The 15,240-nt window shown below is 44.9% G+C and overlaps 1 protein-coding gene across 2 annotated transcripts; it reads right to left on the bottom strand.

The window, feature by feature from the left end:
- Positions 1 to 991: 991 nt before the first annotated feature.
- LOC149450921 (nicotinamide N-methyltransferase-like) lies at positions 992 to 14,908 on the bottom strand. 2 transcript variants are annotated; one of them, XM_089691253.1, is made up of 4 exons: positions 14,606 to 14,908; positions 12,810 to 13,017; positions 6,714 to 6,897; positions 2,102 to 2,240 (listed from the first exon to the last, which is right to left on the bottom strand). In XM_089691253.1, exons 1-4 carry the CDS (start codon positions 14,754 to 14,756, stop codon positions 2,238 to 2,240), a joined length of 546 nt encoding a protein of 181 aa, XP_089547379.1. In that variant the 5' UTR covers positions 14,757 to 14,908; the 3' UTR covers positions 2,102 to 2,237. The 2 variants fall into 2 exon arrangements, with proteins under 2 accessions (XP_089547378.1, XP_089547379.1); XM_089691252.1 differs by lacking the exon at positions 6,714 to 6,897 and having other exon boundaries at positions 992 to 2,240; positions 14,606 to 14,888.
- Between the last annotated feature and the right edge of the window lie 332 nt (positions 14,909 to 15,240).

Genomic DNA, 15,240 nt, shown 5'->3' on the forward strand with positions numbered 1-15,240 from the left:
ACCTGGGCGGTGGAACATTTTGCCCACTAAGGACTGTTTGGAGCGTCCTGAGGCCGCTCCTTGAGGGGGGGGGTACTGTCAGGAATGGACTCAGTACTGGTGGTGGGACTCACCTGCCGTGTGGGCTGCAGTACCAGGGCTGACCAGCGGGTGCTCTCAGCAGCCGGAAGCTCACTCCTGCAATCAGCCAAACCTTGGGCTGATTGCAGAAGGTGTATTTAAGGAATGACCAGGCCTGTGATCAGGGCCTTGGTGTATGTTTCCCATGAGCCCTGTACCTGGTATCCTGTGTTCCTGCCTCGTTGTTGACCCTGCTTTCATCCTGACCTCTGCTGAACGTCTCCTGTTGAACCCCTGGCTTGCCTGACCATCCTTCTGCCTGATCCTCGGTACTGCGCTGCCCGCTACCTGCTGAACCTGGCTTGTGACCCCGACCATTCTCTGCTTGCTCCTCCTGTACCACTCTGCCCGCACGATACCGACCCAGCCTGTCTGACTACGCTTACTTCACCCGACCATCCATCCCACACGGATCACCTCTAGTAAGTCTGCCTGCCTCTTCCCATCAGAGTCCGTTCCTGCACTCCCCTGCCAGTACTCGCTACCACAGCCGGACGCACTCAGGGGTCGCGAGCTGGTTCCAGTCTGCACCAAGTCCATCCCCACCATTAGGGGCCCTGGTGAATAGCAGGCTGGGACTTAGCAGGCACCGGACAGTACCTTCTGGCCTACCTGACCATTCCACCTCTCCAGCTTGACTACGCCTGTGTTCCTGCACATACTAAGATTAGTGGAAGGTTGGTTTGTTCACTGTGCGTTATATATCTGGGTGGCTAATAATAATTATATCGTTATTATATCATACCTGAAGTCTGCGTTTCCCTGTGTCAGTCCACACATTTCTGGTCATTCCTAGATTCCTGAAACTTGCGTAAATCATGGCAATACTGGATAAAAAACACAACGCAAAAGATGTACATAACCAGTGAAATCTGTTAATACTTTTTATTATGAAATACAATTTTATCTTTTACTTTCAATATAAGCATAAAAACATTCTTTTAGAAATAGTACATGAGTAAAGCTGGGTACAACCAGTGGCTGAACAAAAAAACCTAACAAATACCTGCATCCACACAAGCAAGGTGGATGCAGGAATCTCTGCCGCTGTGCTATTGTATTTGGACAGTGGGCACTCCTCTGCTGGCAGAATACACTGATCAGTGCTGCTGCCAGTGGCTGATTGAATGCAGGTTGTTGAACAGGGAGGGCCACATACAGATCAAATTTCAGTTTGTGTGTACCTGGCTTTATTCTGGCATCCCGTAAAATACCAATATATTAAGGTCAATTTGTGTAACTATTTGGAGATGTGGATACTGTTAGATACTGTTAGATGTTGAAATGCTAACTGTATGAGTTAATAATATGCAGCACTATTCAGCATGAAGGGCAGCAAGATCTCTCCTGCTTCGTATGTAGTTTGCATCTAATTCTGGCTCATGTTGTCATAAATTGTTTGGTTGATATATATTGCTCAGTGGTGAGCTGGACAGGCACCTAGCTGTGGATTGCAGGCAAGTGTGGGCCAACTTGAAGTGGTATTAATGCTTTTCATTATTTTTTTTTTACCAATAATTATGAATTAAAAATGTTTTTTTAAAACATTTAAACTTGGAATAGCAATTAATTGATCTATGATGTCTCCTCAGCTTTGCTGTACAATACATTTGGAAAGCAACAGGAGAAATTGCTGATTAGCACCTGGGTATGTACTGTATACTTTATAAGGTAATTTGCCCTATCAACATGGCTTACGGGCATGGAGAAAGTAATAGCCATCCTGACCACTGATGTCCAACCTTGACTTTTCATTTAATGGAATGACCTTTAGTTTCACTATTTCATAGCCAGCCTCCTTAAATGCCTTTTCAAGTTCTTCCTTAGTAATGGCCAGAGAAAAGAACTTTTTTTGGCCAACATAATAGTAGGAAGAGTTGAGCACACTCTGAATTATTATGTGACCTCCTGGTTTAATGAGGTCCTTAAAATTCCTCAAAACATGGGTGAATGATTCTACATCTTTGCAGGGTCCTTCTAAGCAGAGGCAACTAATCAGGCAATCGGCTTGAGGCATCTCCACCGGGTCATATGGCTTCTTCTTCAGAGCATCACATTTCAGAACTTTTGTCACTGTTCTTCTCAGTTTTTCTTCCTTTCTCTTACAGCTCTCACTGTCACTGAAAGAACACACTATAGATTATTTTCATCAATATTATGATTGCAAACATTTAAAGTCAACATAATCCAACTTGTGTAACTACTACAGAGCATCCCATCAAATCTATTAAACATACCTACTGTAAATAACCATAACAATATTAAGTGAATTTTATAGTACATAACAAGAGGCCTGTTACTTGGTGGAGATTAAAGCATACAAATGCATCTTTACCCCACGCAGGGAAGATATGTAGTATTTTCCAGAAAGTTTTTCAGAACAGTTGGAAAGAAAACACAGTTCTCTTTTAGATCAAAATGTATTCTGATACATTTCTTTGGTAAAATAACCCTAATCAGTGTATATTATTTAGTCTGTGTGAAAGTTATAGAGCCTACAAGTTATTTGTCACACAAAGCATAGAAATACTTATAATTACACCCCAAAACACATTCTGCTATGTTTCCTCAGTATGGGGATACCACGTGTGAGACTTTTTCACAGCCTAGATGCATGGTGGGGCCCAAAAATCCAAGGAGCACCTTTTGGCTTTCAAAGAGCATAAACTATGCATCTAATTGAATGACTATCACATTTTGTAGAGGCTTGGAGCACCAGAACAGTGGAAACGCACACAAAATAACCACATTTTGGAAAGCAAACACCCCAGTGCATTTCCTGAAAGGCATAATGAGGCTTTTGAAATGTAATTTTTCACCACAAGTTTTTGAAAAATTAGGAAGGAAAATAAAATATATTTCACATGAAGTTCTCAATTAATAAGATATTTCTAATACACATCATAGGCAAAGTTAGAATTTGTCTTGAGGTGTAATTCTGCTACTCTACCTGAGTATGGGGATATCACATGTGTGCAGGGGCGGGCGGACAACTCATGGGGCCCCTGGGTAATGGGGGATCATGGGGCCCCTGTGTCCTTGCCCAAACTCAAAAAAACCTATGAAGAAGGTACCAGGGGCATCTCATGGGGCCCCCTACTGACCCCGGGCCCTCAGGCAGTGCCCGAGTTTCCAAATGGTCAGTCCGCCCTTGCATGTGTGAGACTTTTTTCACAGGCCCTATTCACATAGAGGGGCCTAAAATCTTCACATGCTTAAAGTGGCATAAATTGTGCATCAAATTTTATGACTACTTATCACATTTGTGGTGGCACTTGAGCACCAGGACTTTGCAAACACCCACAAAATGACCACATTTTGGAAAGCAACCTCCCCAAGGTATTTTCTAAGAGGCGTGGTGAGTCTTTTGGAGACTTCAATGTTTTGCCACATGTTTTTGGAAAATGCAAATAGAAAATGCAAATTGCTTTTTTACACAAAGCTGTCAATTTAATAGGATATTTCTCACACAATGCATAGGCATACTTAGAATTACAGCCCAAAACACATTCTGCTACTTCTGGTTATAGTGAAACTACATATCTAAGACTTTTCCACTTTTTTTTTTTCCACTGGACTGATTATATATCAGACATAGCATCTTTTGTATTACACAAACCAATTGTATCAAAACCAATGTACTGTAATGGTTGCCTCTATACAAGTGGTCAGGGAACATGGCTTAGTGTAGCGTCACCTATAGCAGTCCCAGTTCCTTTAAGCCAAGCAAGCCTAGCCTACTGGTACATGGCTGGCACTAGGAATGCCATATTTGCTGGCCAGGGAGTATAGGAGGCTGAATAAAGGAAGAACTCCTGTGGTTCCTGGACTGTAGTTGTCTGCAGGGGATGGCTGGGACTGCTGTCTTGCAGGAACATTGTCAGTTTGACGTGTAGATGAGTCAGTTCAAGCCACAGGCAGAGAAATCGTCAGCAAACAGGCAAAGGATTGGTCCAGGCAGCAGGCAGAATGTGGTCAATAAACAGGCCATGGTCAGTGTAGGTGGCAGGCAGAAGCAGTGCTGCACTGGTGTGACGGTGGTCAGGAACACTGTTGCTGCCTGGATTGGTATGGTGACACTAGCAACTACTGTGGCAGCAATCAGGAACATTGCTACTGACTTACTGTATAATAGTTGTTACGTACCTGGTTGGGGAGCCTGAAGTGGAGAGAGGGCGTCCTCTTACAACTCCCGCTCGGGTCCCTGGAAGTGGGAACAGGGGCGCAGAACCAGGAGTGGCAGAAGTGCCGTGTAGATCCTGAAGCTGTTGGCAGGTAGCTGGGGACCCAGGGGATCCGGACACAAGCCAGGTGTGGGTGCAGGAATGTAGGTGCAGCAGCGAGCAGGTGAGGCGGCAGTCAGGATGCGGGTCTTGGGACCGAGCACCAGTGCGTGGATGCGGTGGCTGACAGGTATGGCAGTGATCAGGATGCAGGCCAGGTGCAGAGCCCTGGGTGCAGTGGTAGGTGAATATGGTAGCCGACAAGATGCAGGTCAGGTGCAGGCAGGATAATATAGCAGAGTCAGGCAAGCCGGGTCAGTATCAAGCGGGCAGATAAGTACAAAAGGAGCAAGCAAGAGAATGGTCAGGGATCTCCTAGATTGTAAGCTCAAAAGAGCAGGGCCCTCAATCCCCTCATGTTTTGCATTGTATTGGTATTGTTCTGTCACATGTTCTGTCCCCCTCTGTAATGTACAGCGCTGAGCGAACTATTGGTGCTTTATAAATACTGTATAATAATAATAGCCGAGGTCAGTGCAGGCTGAGTTCTCTCTTAGTCGGGTAATGCAGAATACAGGTATCAGGAATGTAGTAGGCCAGAAGGCAGTGATTTTACTACTAGGCGGGTTTAAATAGCCCGCCTGACGTGACGTGTGCGCTTACTGCACATGCGCGAGTTTTCCACGCTACTGAACATGCATGGCCGCACGCTCCCGCACCTGCGCACTCCCACCGCTGCGACTCAAGGGGATCCGTCGTTGTCGCAACGCTGCACGGCGACAGGATCCCTGACAGTGCCCCCTCCTTAAGGGCAGCCTCCGGATGCCCAACTGGGCCATCTTCTCTGGCTACCTGCGTTTAAATGCCTCAATTAACTCTTTGGCATGGATGTTAGACTACGGCTCCCAAGAATTATCTTCAGGACCATACCCTTTCCATTTAATCAGATATTGGATTTGGTTCCTCCTCTTCCTGCAGTTAACAATGGTTTCAACTTCATATTCTTCTTCACCGTCGACGATTACTGGTTCGGGCGGCCCCACTTCCCGACCTGGGAAGGGGTTAGAGGGTGCAGTCTTGAGTAGTGACACATGGAATACAGGATGAATCTTTAGGGAATCTGGTGATATGAGCTCATATGCTACATCATTGATTCTCCTCTTTACGGGAAAAGGACCCACGAATTTTGGGCCTAACTTCTTTGAGGGACAGGTTAATCTTAGATTGGCTGTTGACAGCCATACCGCTTGTCCCGGTTCCAGGACCAGTTCTCCTTTTCTCTTCCTGTCAAAGAATTTCTTATTATCCAGCTGAGCCTTTGAGATTGTTTCCTGTAGTATTTTGTTCTGTTGTAAGAATTCAGAGATATTCTGGACTGCTGGGATTGCTGATTCAGGTATTGAATTAGAAATAGATGCAGGGTGATATCCATAGGTCGAAAAGAAGGGAGATTGTCTTGTGGCCGAGTGTCTTGAGTTTTTATAGGCAAATTCCGCCAAGGGTAAGAGTGATACCCAGTCATCTTGAGAGAAGGATGTAAAACATTGAATATATTGTTCCAAGGTTTGATTGGTTCTCTCTGTCTGGCCGTTAGTCTGGGGGTGATAGGCAGAAGAGAGCGAGAGTCCCACTCTCAATTTCTCACAAAGGGCTCTCCAAAATTCTGAGGTGAACCGCATCCCTCGATCTGAAACGATGTTTCCTGGAACACCATGGAGCCTCACCACTTCCTTAATGAACACTTGGGCTGTTTCCGCTGCAAATGGTACTCCTTTTCAAGGCAATAAAATGGGCCATTTTGGAAGATCGATCCACTATAACACAGCTGAATATCCTTCTGATGGAGTTGGCTCCATGATAAAATCCATCTATATCATCTTCCAGGGATGGTCAGGTACTGGTAGAGGCCTCAATAACCCCCAGGCCTTGCTCTTATTGCCCTTATTCCGGATGCATGTGGGACAGGAGCTTACGTAGGCCTTGCAATCCTTCTCCCATTCAGGCCACCAGAACAGACGCTGTACTAAGTCCAGGGTCTTGTGGACCCCGAAATGTCCCAGCGGATGATCATGGTATAGCCTTAAAATTGTCAGTGGCTTTAGGTGCAAAAATTCGGTCCCTGACCTTAGTAATCCTTCTCTGGAAGACAGGGTTACTCCTGGAGGAGACAGAGCCCCAACAGATGCCTGCTGGATCTGCGAAAAAAGATCAGGTTGCAAGAGGCAGAAGTTACCTGCTGAGTGCACTGTATCTGGGCTAGGTGGATCCCTCGGATCGTCAAACATTCTAGACAGGGCATCTGGTTTGACATTCTTGGAGCCTGGTCTGTAGGTAATATGAAAGCTGAATCAAGAAAAGAAAAGTGCTCACCTGGCTTGTCGGGGTTTTAGACGTCTTGCCGTCTTTAGGTATTTCAGATTTTTGGTGATCAGTGTAGATTAGGATGGGATGTGCTGCGCCTTCTAAAAGGTATCTCCATTCTTCCAAGGTGGATTTGATGGCAAGTAATTCCCAATCTCCTACATCGTAATTTCTTTCTGCTGGGGATAATTTCCTGGAAAAGAAGGCAACAGAGTGAAGCAGAAATTTAGACCTTGTCGCTGTGAGAGGACAGCCCCAACAGCACTTTCTGAAGCATCTACTTCTACCACAAAGGGTAGTACTGGGTCTGGATGGCTTAGTATGGGTGCTGATGTAAACAGTCTCTTTAAAGTTTCAAAAGCACCTTGAGCTTCCGGTGTTCAATGGAATCGGACCCCGTTTGGTCAGTTGTGTAATCGGTGTAATGATGGCTGAGAATCCTCTGATAAATCTTCTAAAAAATTGGCAAAGCCTATGAAGCGCTGAACTCCTTTCTTATCAGCTGGTGCAGTCCATTCTAGTATGGCAGAAACCTTCTGAGGATCCAACTTGAAACCACCTGTGGATATACAGTTGTGTTCAAAATAATAGCAGTGTGTTGAAAAAAGGGAATAAAGGTCAAAATCCTTCTAATAGCTTTTATTTCCATACACACAAATGCATTGGGAACACTACACATTCTATTCCAAATCAAAACATGAAGAAAAATATATCAAATTTGTGTTTTTCCTCTAAACAAAAATTGAAGAAAACTGAATATTAGACTGTTCAGAAAAATAGCAGTGTTTGTATTCTTCTTTACGAACTCAAACATTCACTATATAAACTAAAAAATGTTTGAAGATTTTGCTTTCCTTTGAATCACTTAATGAATATTTGGTTGTATAAGCACTGTTTCTGAGAACTGCTGTACATCTGTGTTGCATGGAGTCACCCAACTTCTGGCACCTGTGATCAGGTATTCCAGCCCAGGATGATTGGACTACATTCCACAGTTCTCCTCTATTTCTTGGTTTTGCCTCAAACTGCATTTTTGAGGTCACCCCACAAGTTTTCTATTGGATTAAGATCCGGGGATTGGGCCAGCCACTCCATAACGTCAATCTTGGTGGTCTGGAACCAAGATGTTGCACGTTTACTGGTGTGTTTGGGGTCGTTGTCTTGTTTGAACACCCTCTTCAAGTATTCTGATGTATTCAAACTGATCCATGATCCCTGGTATGCGATAAATAGGCCCAACACCGTAGTATGAGAAACATCCCCATATCATGATGCTTGCACCACCATGCTTCACTGTCTTCACAGTGTACTGTGGCTTGAATTCAGTGTTTGGGGGTCATCTGACAAACTGTCTCCGGCCACTAGACCCAAAAACAACAATCTTACTTTCATCAGTCCACAAAATGTTGTGCCATTTCTCTTTAGGCCAGTCAATGTGCTCTTTGGCAAATTGTAACCTCTTCAGCACGTCTTTTTTTCAACAGTGGGACTTTGCGGGGGCTTCTTGCAGATAGCTTGGCTTCACATAGGCGTCTTCTAATTGTAACAGTACTCACAGGGAACTTTACACCTTCTTTCATCTTCCTGGAGTTGATTGTTTACTGAGTCCTTGCCATTTTGGCTATTCTTCTATCCATTCGAATGGTAGGTTTTCGCTTTCTTCCACATCTTTCAGGTTTTGGTTGCAATTTTAAAGCATTTGCGATCATTTTAGCTGAGCAGCCTATCATTTTCTGCACTTCTTTGTATGTTTTCCCCTCTCCAACTTTTTAATCAAGGTACGCTGTTCTTCTGAGCAATGTGTGGAACGACCCATTTTCCTCAGAATTTCAGAGAGAAATGCACTGTAACCAGCATGTACAACATTTTCTGCCTTCCTTCCTTAAATAAGGGCAATAATTGCCACCTGTTTTTCAAAGAATGAATGACCTCACTAATAGAACTCCACACTGCTATTATTTTGAACATTCCCCTTTTAATTAGTGATTCAATTACACAGAATCAGCAGCATGCATGTCATGACTGTTGGGTCTGTTGGATTTCTATTACTCTACTACACCTGCTAGTAAATTATTTGCCATGTAGAAATATTATTTCTACCAAAAAGTGATTGCTCAGGTTAGTGATGGCTGACTGCTATTATTTTGAACACAACTGTAATTAGTCCCAGGAACTGGATGCTCTGGCGTTCAAACTCGCATTTCTCTAGTTTAGCATAGAGTCCATGCAGACGGAGGTGACCAAGGACCCTTTGCACGTGAAGCTCGATGGAAGCAGAGAAGATCAGAATATCGTCGAGATATACGATCACAAAAACGTCTAGAAAATCCCTGAAGATATCATTCACCAGATGCTGGAAGGTTGCTGGAGCATTACATAGCCCGAAGGGCATAACTAAATATTCGTAATGCCCAAATCTGGTATAGAAGGCGGTTTTCCACTCATCCTTCTCTGATCATTACGAGGTTGTAGGCCCCTCTTAAGTCTAGTTTGGTAAATATGGTTGCTGCTCTGAGCCTCTGAAAGAGTTCTGGGATTAGTGGCAGAGGATATCTATTCTTCACCGTGATATTATTTAATTCCCGGTAGTCCACACATGGACGGATGGAATGGTCTCTCTTTTCGACAAGATTCCTGCCCCAGCTGGAGAAGTAGAGGGGCGGATGAACCCCTTTTTGAGATTATCATCAATATAATCCTTTAGTGCTTCCAAATCATGCTCTGACAGCGGGACAATTCCGACCGAAGGGGATCTCAGCTCCGGTAGTAGCTCAATCGGGCAATCGCAAGGCCTGGGAGGTGGAAGGCTGTCTGCACCATGTTTGCTGAAGACGTCTAGGAAGTTGTGATAAGGACTCGATCTCAGTCCATAGATTGGGAGAGGATTGGGTAGACATTGAGGTAATGAAGCGGAGGTGGGTGGCATAATAGTAGTTTGATATCTGGGGCCCCTAGGCCTCCTCTAGAACGCAGAGAGAGTAGCACACAACGTGCGATTCTATGCCGTTTATTATGCCAAATGAAGCGTAGAAGGATTTCTGGAGGGAGTGTAGTTTGGACATAGGAACAGGAACGGGAAGAGTCGCAAATAAATACAAAAGTTTGGGCAGTACAGTCATCTTTATGACGTTGATATGTCCCAGGAATGATATAGGTAGGGTATCCCAAAACGTCAGAGAACGGGAAATAGCTATAAATAGTGGGGGGAAATTGGCATCATATAGAGAACTGCAAGAAGGAGTAAGATTAGTGCCTAAGTATTTTAAAGAGTGGGTGCACCATCGTTATGGAAAGGAGTCCTGGAGGGATGAGAGGACAACTGGCGGTATGTGGAGTGGGAGTGCTTCAGTCTTGGATGTGTTAACCTTGTAACCCAAGAGAGTCCCGAACTGTCATAAAAGTTTATGTAATGCTGGGAGGGAGATTTGGGGATTCGAGAGGGTAAGGAGGATATCATCTGCAAATAGGGATAGTTTGTATTCATGGCCATGAGACATTCCTTTTATGTCGGGGTATGACCGGATTGCAATAGCCAATGGTTCCAAACAGAGGATAAACAATAGTGGAGAGAGTGGGCATCCCTCTCGCGTACCATTCCACATCTGGAAAGGAGGTGAGAGAAAGGAGGCTAGTCTGACCTGTGAGGAAGGGTGAAAGTAGAGAGCTTTTAAATCTGCCATGAAAGGGCCATGGAAACCAAACTTCTCCAAGACCATAAACATATAAGGCCAGGTCAAAAGCCTTTTGGGCATCTAGGCTCAATAAAATGGTGGGGACGGAAGACCAGTTAACCAAATCAACCAGATCAATGGATTTTCTGGTATTATCCGCTGCATGTCTGGAAAGGACAAAGCCAACTTGGTCTCTGTATGAGCTTGGAGATGAGTCTAGACAACCGATTGGCTAGGATCATTGTAAAAATCTTATAATCAGAATTCAGAAGAGCAATAGGACGGTAATTATCTAAAATAGAATGGTCCTTGTCAGGTTTGGGAATCACAGAGATGTATGCAGGGGAAAAACCGGCTTGAGGAATAATACCTCTGAAAAATCGTGATAAAGAGAAGATGGGGAGTTAGGATACCATTGAAAGTCTTGTAATAAGAGTAGGGAAGTCCGTCTGGCCCCGGGGCTTTGCGCGAGGGGAGATGCTTGACTGTATTAAATAGTTCTTCAGATGAAATGTCAGCATTGAGGGCCGCAATGTCAGAAGGCGCTAGCTTCGGTAATAACAGAGGGTTGAAAAACCTATCAAAAGAAGTTTCTGTGAGAGGGGGGTGGAGGTCTGGAGTCAAGCAGTTGTAAAGGGATTCATAATATGAGCCAAACAGGGAGATCATTACACGAGGATCATAAGAACATATCAGTCGGCAAACCCGGCTAGAAAGATATGACATATGAAGGTACCCAGCACAGAAAAAAAAGAGGAAGTGGGGGGGAGGGGAAGGGAATGGGGGAGAAGGAGGTAAGGATACAATCCCTAAGTGCCCACAAAAGAACGCCTCACAGAAGCATCAAGCAGGTTCATCACTGGAACGAGGGGGACGAAGACGTTGTGGAGTATGTGAAAGACGCTTCCGGCCCCTACGAACTGGTGTCCAAATCTTGTTGGGGGTAGCGGAAGGACAAGATGGGGTAGGCGGTAATGAGGAATTCTCTTCCGGCAGAGGAGGTAGTCTCAATTGCTTCAGGAAGGAGTCTGCCTCAAAAAGATCACGTAGAGTAACTTGGGAACTATTTTTGGAGACTACCAGCTTGAAGGGGAAACCCCAGCGATAGGGGACACGGTGGTGTTGAAGGTGAGTGGTAAGTGGCTTCAGGACCTGCCGTTTAGCTAGGGTAATCGGAGAGAGATCACAAAAGAGCTGAAGCCTGTCCCCTTTAAATTCCAGGGCAGGAATGTTGCGTACAGAGGCTAACAAGGCTTCCTTGCTCTCAAAACAATGAAAGCGGATGATGACATCACGTGGTCTGGTGCCGTCAGCAGATCTGGGACCTAATGATTGGTGGGCCCTGTCCATGCGCCAATCCACTTCTGGGACCAAGGGGGCAGTTGCGGTGAAGGACAGGAGGTGTTGGCGAAGTTGGGAATCAGCAATAGATTCAGACATACTGTGGATACGGACGTTCTGCCGGCGTTCCCTGTTTTCCAAATCTTCTTGTTGGAGCTGAATTTTGGGACATGGTGTGCTTCAGATACGCATTATCTTCTTCTAAGACATGGATGTACTGCACCAATTCATCAAATTTATTCTCCAATTGATCTGCACGCTCACCAATCTGCGCTATTTCCCCACGAAGATCCAAAGCCAACTTACCCACTTCAGCTGATATAGAGGCGGTAATATTGCGCAAAAAAAACTGCAGTTTTTCTTCCAGCGCGGATACCGTGAGAGTAGAAGACACATGGGGATTGGCAGGAGTGGAGGGAGAATGGCTCTACTGTCCCCCTCACAGGGGTCAGGGGCTCGGGTTCCTCCATCTGATGATGCTGGGGGAGTGAGGAGGTTGGCTGCATTGTAGGAGCAGCTGATGCAGTACCTCCGGCCACCACTGTGGGTCCGGAGCTCGTCCGTGAGATCGCGGCCAAAATTGAGGCCAGGGATTGTGGCCTGTGGAGGAACTGCTGTAACGGCGACGGCCGCGGCTCTTGTGGCGACGGAGAAGGCGGCTTCCAGCACCAAATCTTCCCCATTATGAGGCTGGGGTGTAATGTGACTTGCCCAGGGACGCCTGTGGAGCAGCGATGCGCTGTGGGCGAGTCTCTAGGGCCAGGGGATGAGCGGAGCTCAGCAGAATGTGGCCATCAACGTTCCTCGCCGCGCATGTACCCCGTAAATTTACAGTTATGTACTCTAATCAGGGGCGGACTGACCATTTGGAAACTCGGGCACTGCCCGGGGTCAGTAGGGGGCCCCATGAGATGCTCCTGGTACCTTTTTCATAGGCTTTTTTGAGTTTGGGCAAGGACACAGGGGCCCCATGATCCCCTATTGCCCGGGGGCCCCATGAGTTGTCAGTCCGCTCCTGACTCTAATTATGGTATGATGCATACAGATAGTTACACATTTTCATAGTCACACCTATCACACACTTGTAACTTACCTATTACCTTCCAGCTCACACACCATCTTAACAATTGGAGTCCAGTCCAATGCATCGGGATCCTTCCTCAGCCACTTCTGTAGCTGTGCTCTGTTTTGCTCAAGAAAGTCAGAAGTGATGATCTTGTTGAAAGCTTCACAAGCCGAGAGAAGCTGATAAATTGTGGGTCCAGTTCCAAAGTCAATTAGAAGGTCTCCTTTAACATCACCTTAGAGGACGAAAAACATACAATGGATCTTTCCTTTAGAAGTGTAGATGAGACAAGACAACAATGTGTATAATAAATAGAATACTTGTATCTGTGTTGTAGTTAGGGTTGCCACCTCATGCCTTTCAAACCGAACACATATTAATTATACGGGTTCTGAGGCTAATTTCATGCAGATAAGGCACCGAGTGAGTTTAATTACCACCTTAATCAGCCACAGAACCCGTGTAATGTGTTTGGTTTTAAAGGGATGAGGTGGCAACCCCAGTTGTAATCAGTTGGGGTTTGTATAATAAACAGAGAACCTTAAGCTGGCTATAGATGGTATGAATCTTGACCGGTTCACATATACGTGATTTTGTAGGGGGGGGGCACACACGTGCCGTCCTACCCACGCTGCCATTGGCGGCTATGGCTGATCACTGAGGAACAATACAGATCTCTCCCCTGTCAGCAACAGCACGCTGCTTTGTATGGCTCTGCACAGTAGAGCCATACAAAGCAGTGTGCTTAAACAGTAATGCACACACAGCACACATAGAAAAACAGCACACAGTTAACCCTTTGATTTCCCCAGATGTTAACCTTTTCCTGCCCAGTGCCATTAGTACAGTGTCAGTGCTTTGTAATAGCACTGATCACTGTATTAGTGCCACTGGGGATGTCAGTGACAGTCAGTTCCCCCCAGTGTCAGAATGCCTGCTGCAGACCCACAGTCCTGCTATAAGTCACTGATCGCCGCCATTACTAGTATAAAAAAAAAAGAAAAATCCCAGTATCTATAACACCATTTTTAGATTCTATAACTTTCAAGTAAACCAATTAATTTACATGAATTGGGATTTTTTTTTTTAGCAAAGACATGTAGCAGAATACAGTTTGACCTAACGTTATGGCGAAATTTGATTTTTAACATCCTCAGGAGGGCAAGGGGTTACATAGTTACATAATTACATAGTTATATAGTTAGTCTGGCTGAAAAAAAGACAAAAAGTCCATCCAGTTGAACCATTAAAAGAAAGTTATAATCCTACACTCACACTCCAGAGGAAGTCAAAAAAACCCAGCAAAGCTCGATCCAATTTGCTCCTGCAGGGGAAAAAATTCCTTCCTGATCCCTGAGAGGCAATCGGATATTCCCTGGATCAAGTGGTCACACAATTCTGCCTGCTATTCCAAGTCATAAAGTGTGAATAGGACCTAAGGCTAGGTTCACACCTATGCAGGTTGCGTTTGAGCTGTTTCTGCATTGCGTTTTTGCACTTGCAGTTTGCATTTTTTTTCTTGTTGCTAGGCAGATTTAAAATGCAAAAAGCAACAAAACACAATACATGCTTTTCTGCAGCGTTTAAATTAAAGTCCATGGAACCAAAAACGCAACTTGTTGTGTTAACAAAGTCCCTGACCCCTTCCAAAAAACACACCAGGTGAAAATGCACAGGTGTGAACATGTCCCATAGGAAATCATGTTAAATGGACTGTACTGCGTTTCTGTAAAAGTCGAAACGCTGCAGAAAAATGCTTAGCTGTGAACCTAGGGTAACTCTACCCTACCCTTTATATACAAAAAAACAAAAAACTTGTTTACCTGAAGTGAAAGTTTCATGAAAATTCCGCAATACAAAACCAACCCATTCTCCAACCAATGTTCCTTCTTTGGGGTGATAGTAGGTTCTGTAATAGGCTATAGGGTCAAACTCATCAATGTAGGCTTGAGATGGTGTGTATGGGGTCTCCATGCTGATCTCCTCTCCAGGAAAGTCAAGGTAGCTCGGTTCTATAAATGCAGCTGCACTGTTACCGAGTGGAAAATAAAATTCTTTGAAATATATGAGAACCTATATATATATATACTAATATACGTAGAAAGCGCGGTGAGCTGTATCCCAGGTTAAAATGGGACACACACCCCTCTAGGTAAATTATTTATTATATTAATTATGTCCAATTGCGAAAGTCACCATTGATGCAATACATTGGGGTGAAGCCAGGTAATGCCTGGGGACCTTGGGAGGAAGCCAGGAACGTGGAGCAATGCTTTTGCAACAGCGAACAGCCAATCAGAAAGCTCTGTCAGAGATTAAAGTAATACTAAAGGCTCATGTTTAAAAAAAAAAAAAAATTCATACTTACCAGCTCTGTATAACGTATTGCACTGGGCAGTCCCAATCCTCTTCTTCAGAGGTCATCCGCCAGCACTTCTGCCCCCCCCCCAGCCGCCGA

The sequence above is a fragment of the Staurois parvus genome, unplaced genomic scaffold, assembly GCF_062004578.1.
Source record: "Staurois parvus isolate SC_StPar_1 unplaced genomic scaffold, SC_StPar_1.0 ptg000558l, whole genome shotgun sequence".
Classification (NCBI taxonomy): domain Eukaryota; kingdom Metazoa; phylum Chordata; class Amphibia; order Anura; family Ranidae; genus Staurois; species Staurois parvus.

What these genes read in the sequence shown, in the direction of transcription:
- LOC149450921 (XM_089691252.1), bottom strand. Translation starts at nt 14,756, where the DNA reads ATGGAGACCCCATACACACCATCTCAAGCCTACATTGATGAGTTTGAC. An exon ending in TCATGAAACTTTCACTTCAG is followed by an intron (nt 13,018 to 14,605) that starts GTAAACAAGTTT and finishes TCGTCCTCTAAG; the next exon opens with GTGATGTTAAAGGAGACCTT. An exon ending in TGTGAGCTGGAAGGTAATAG is followed by an intron (nt 2,241 to 12,809) that starts GTAAGTTACAAG and finishes GTGTTCTTTCAG; the next exon opens with TGACAGTGAGAGCTGTAAGA.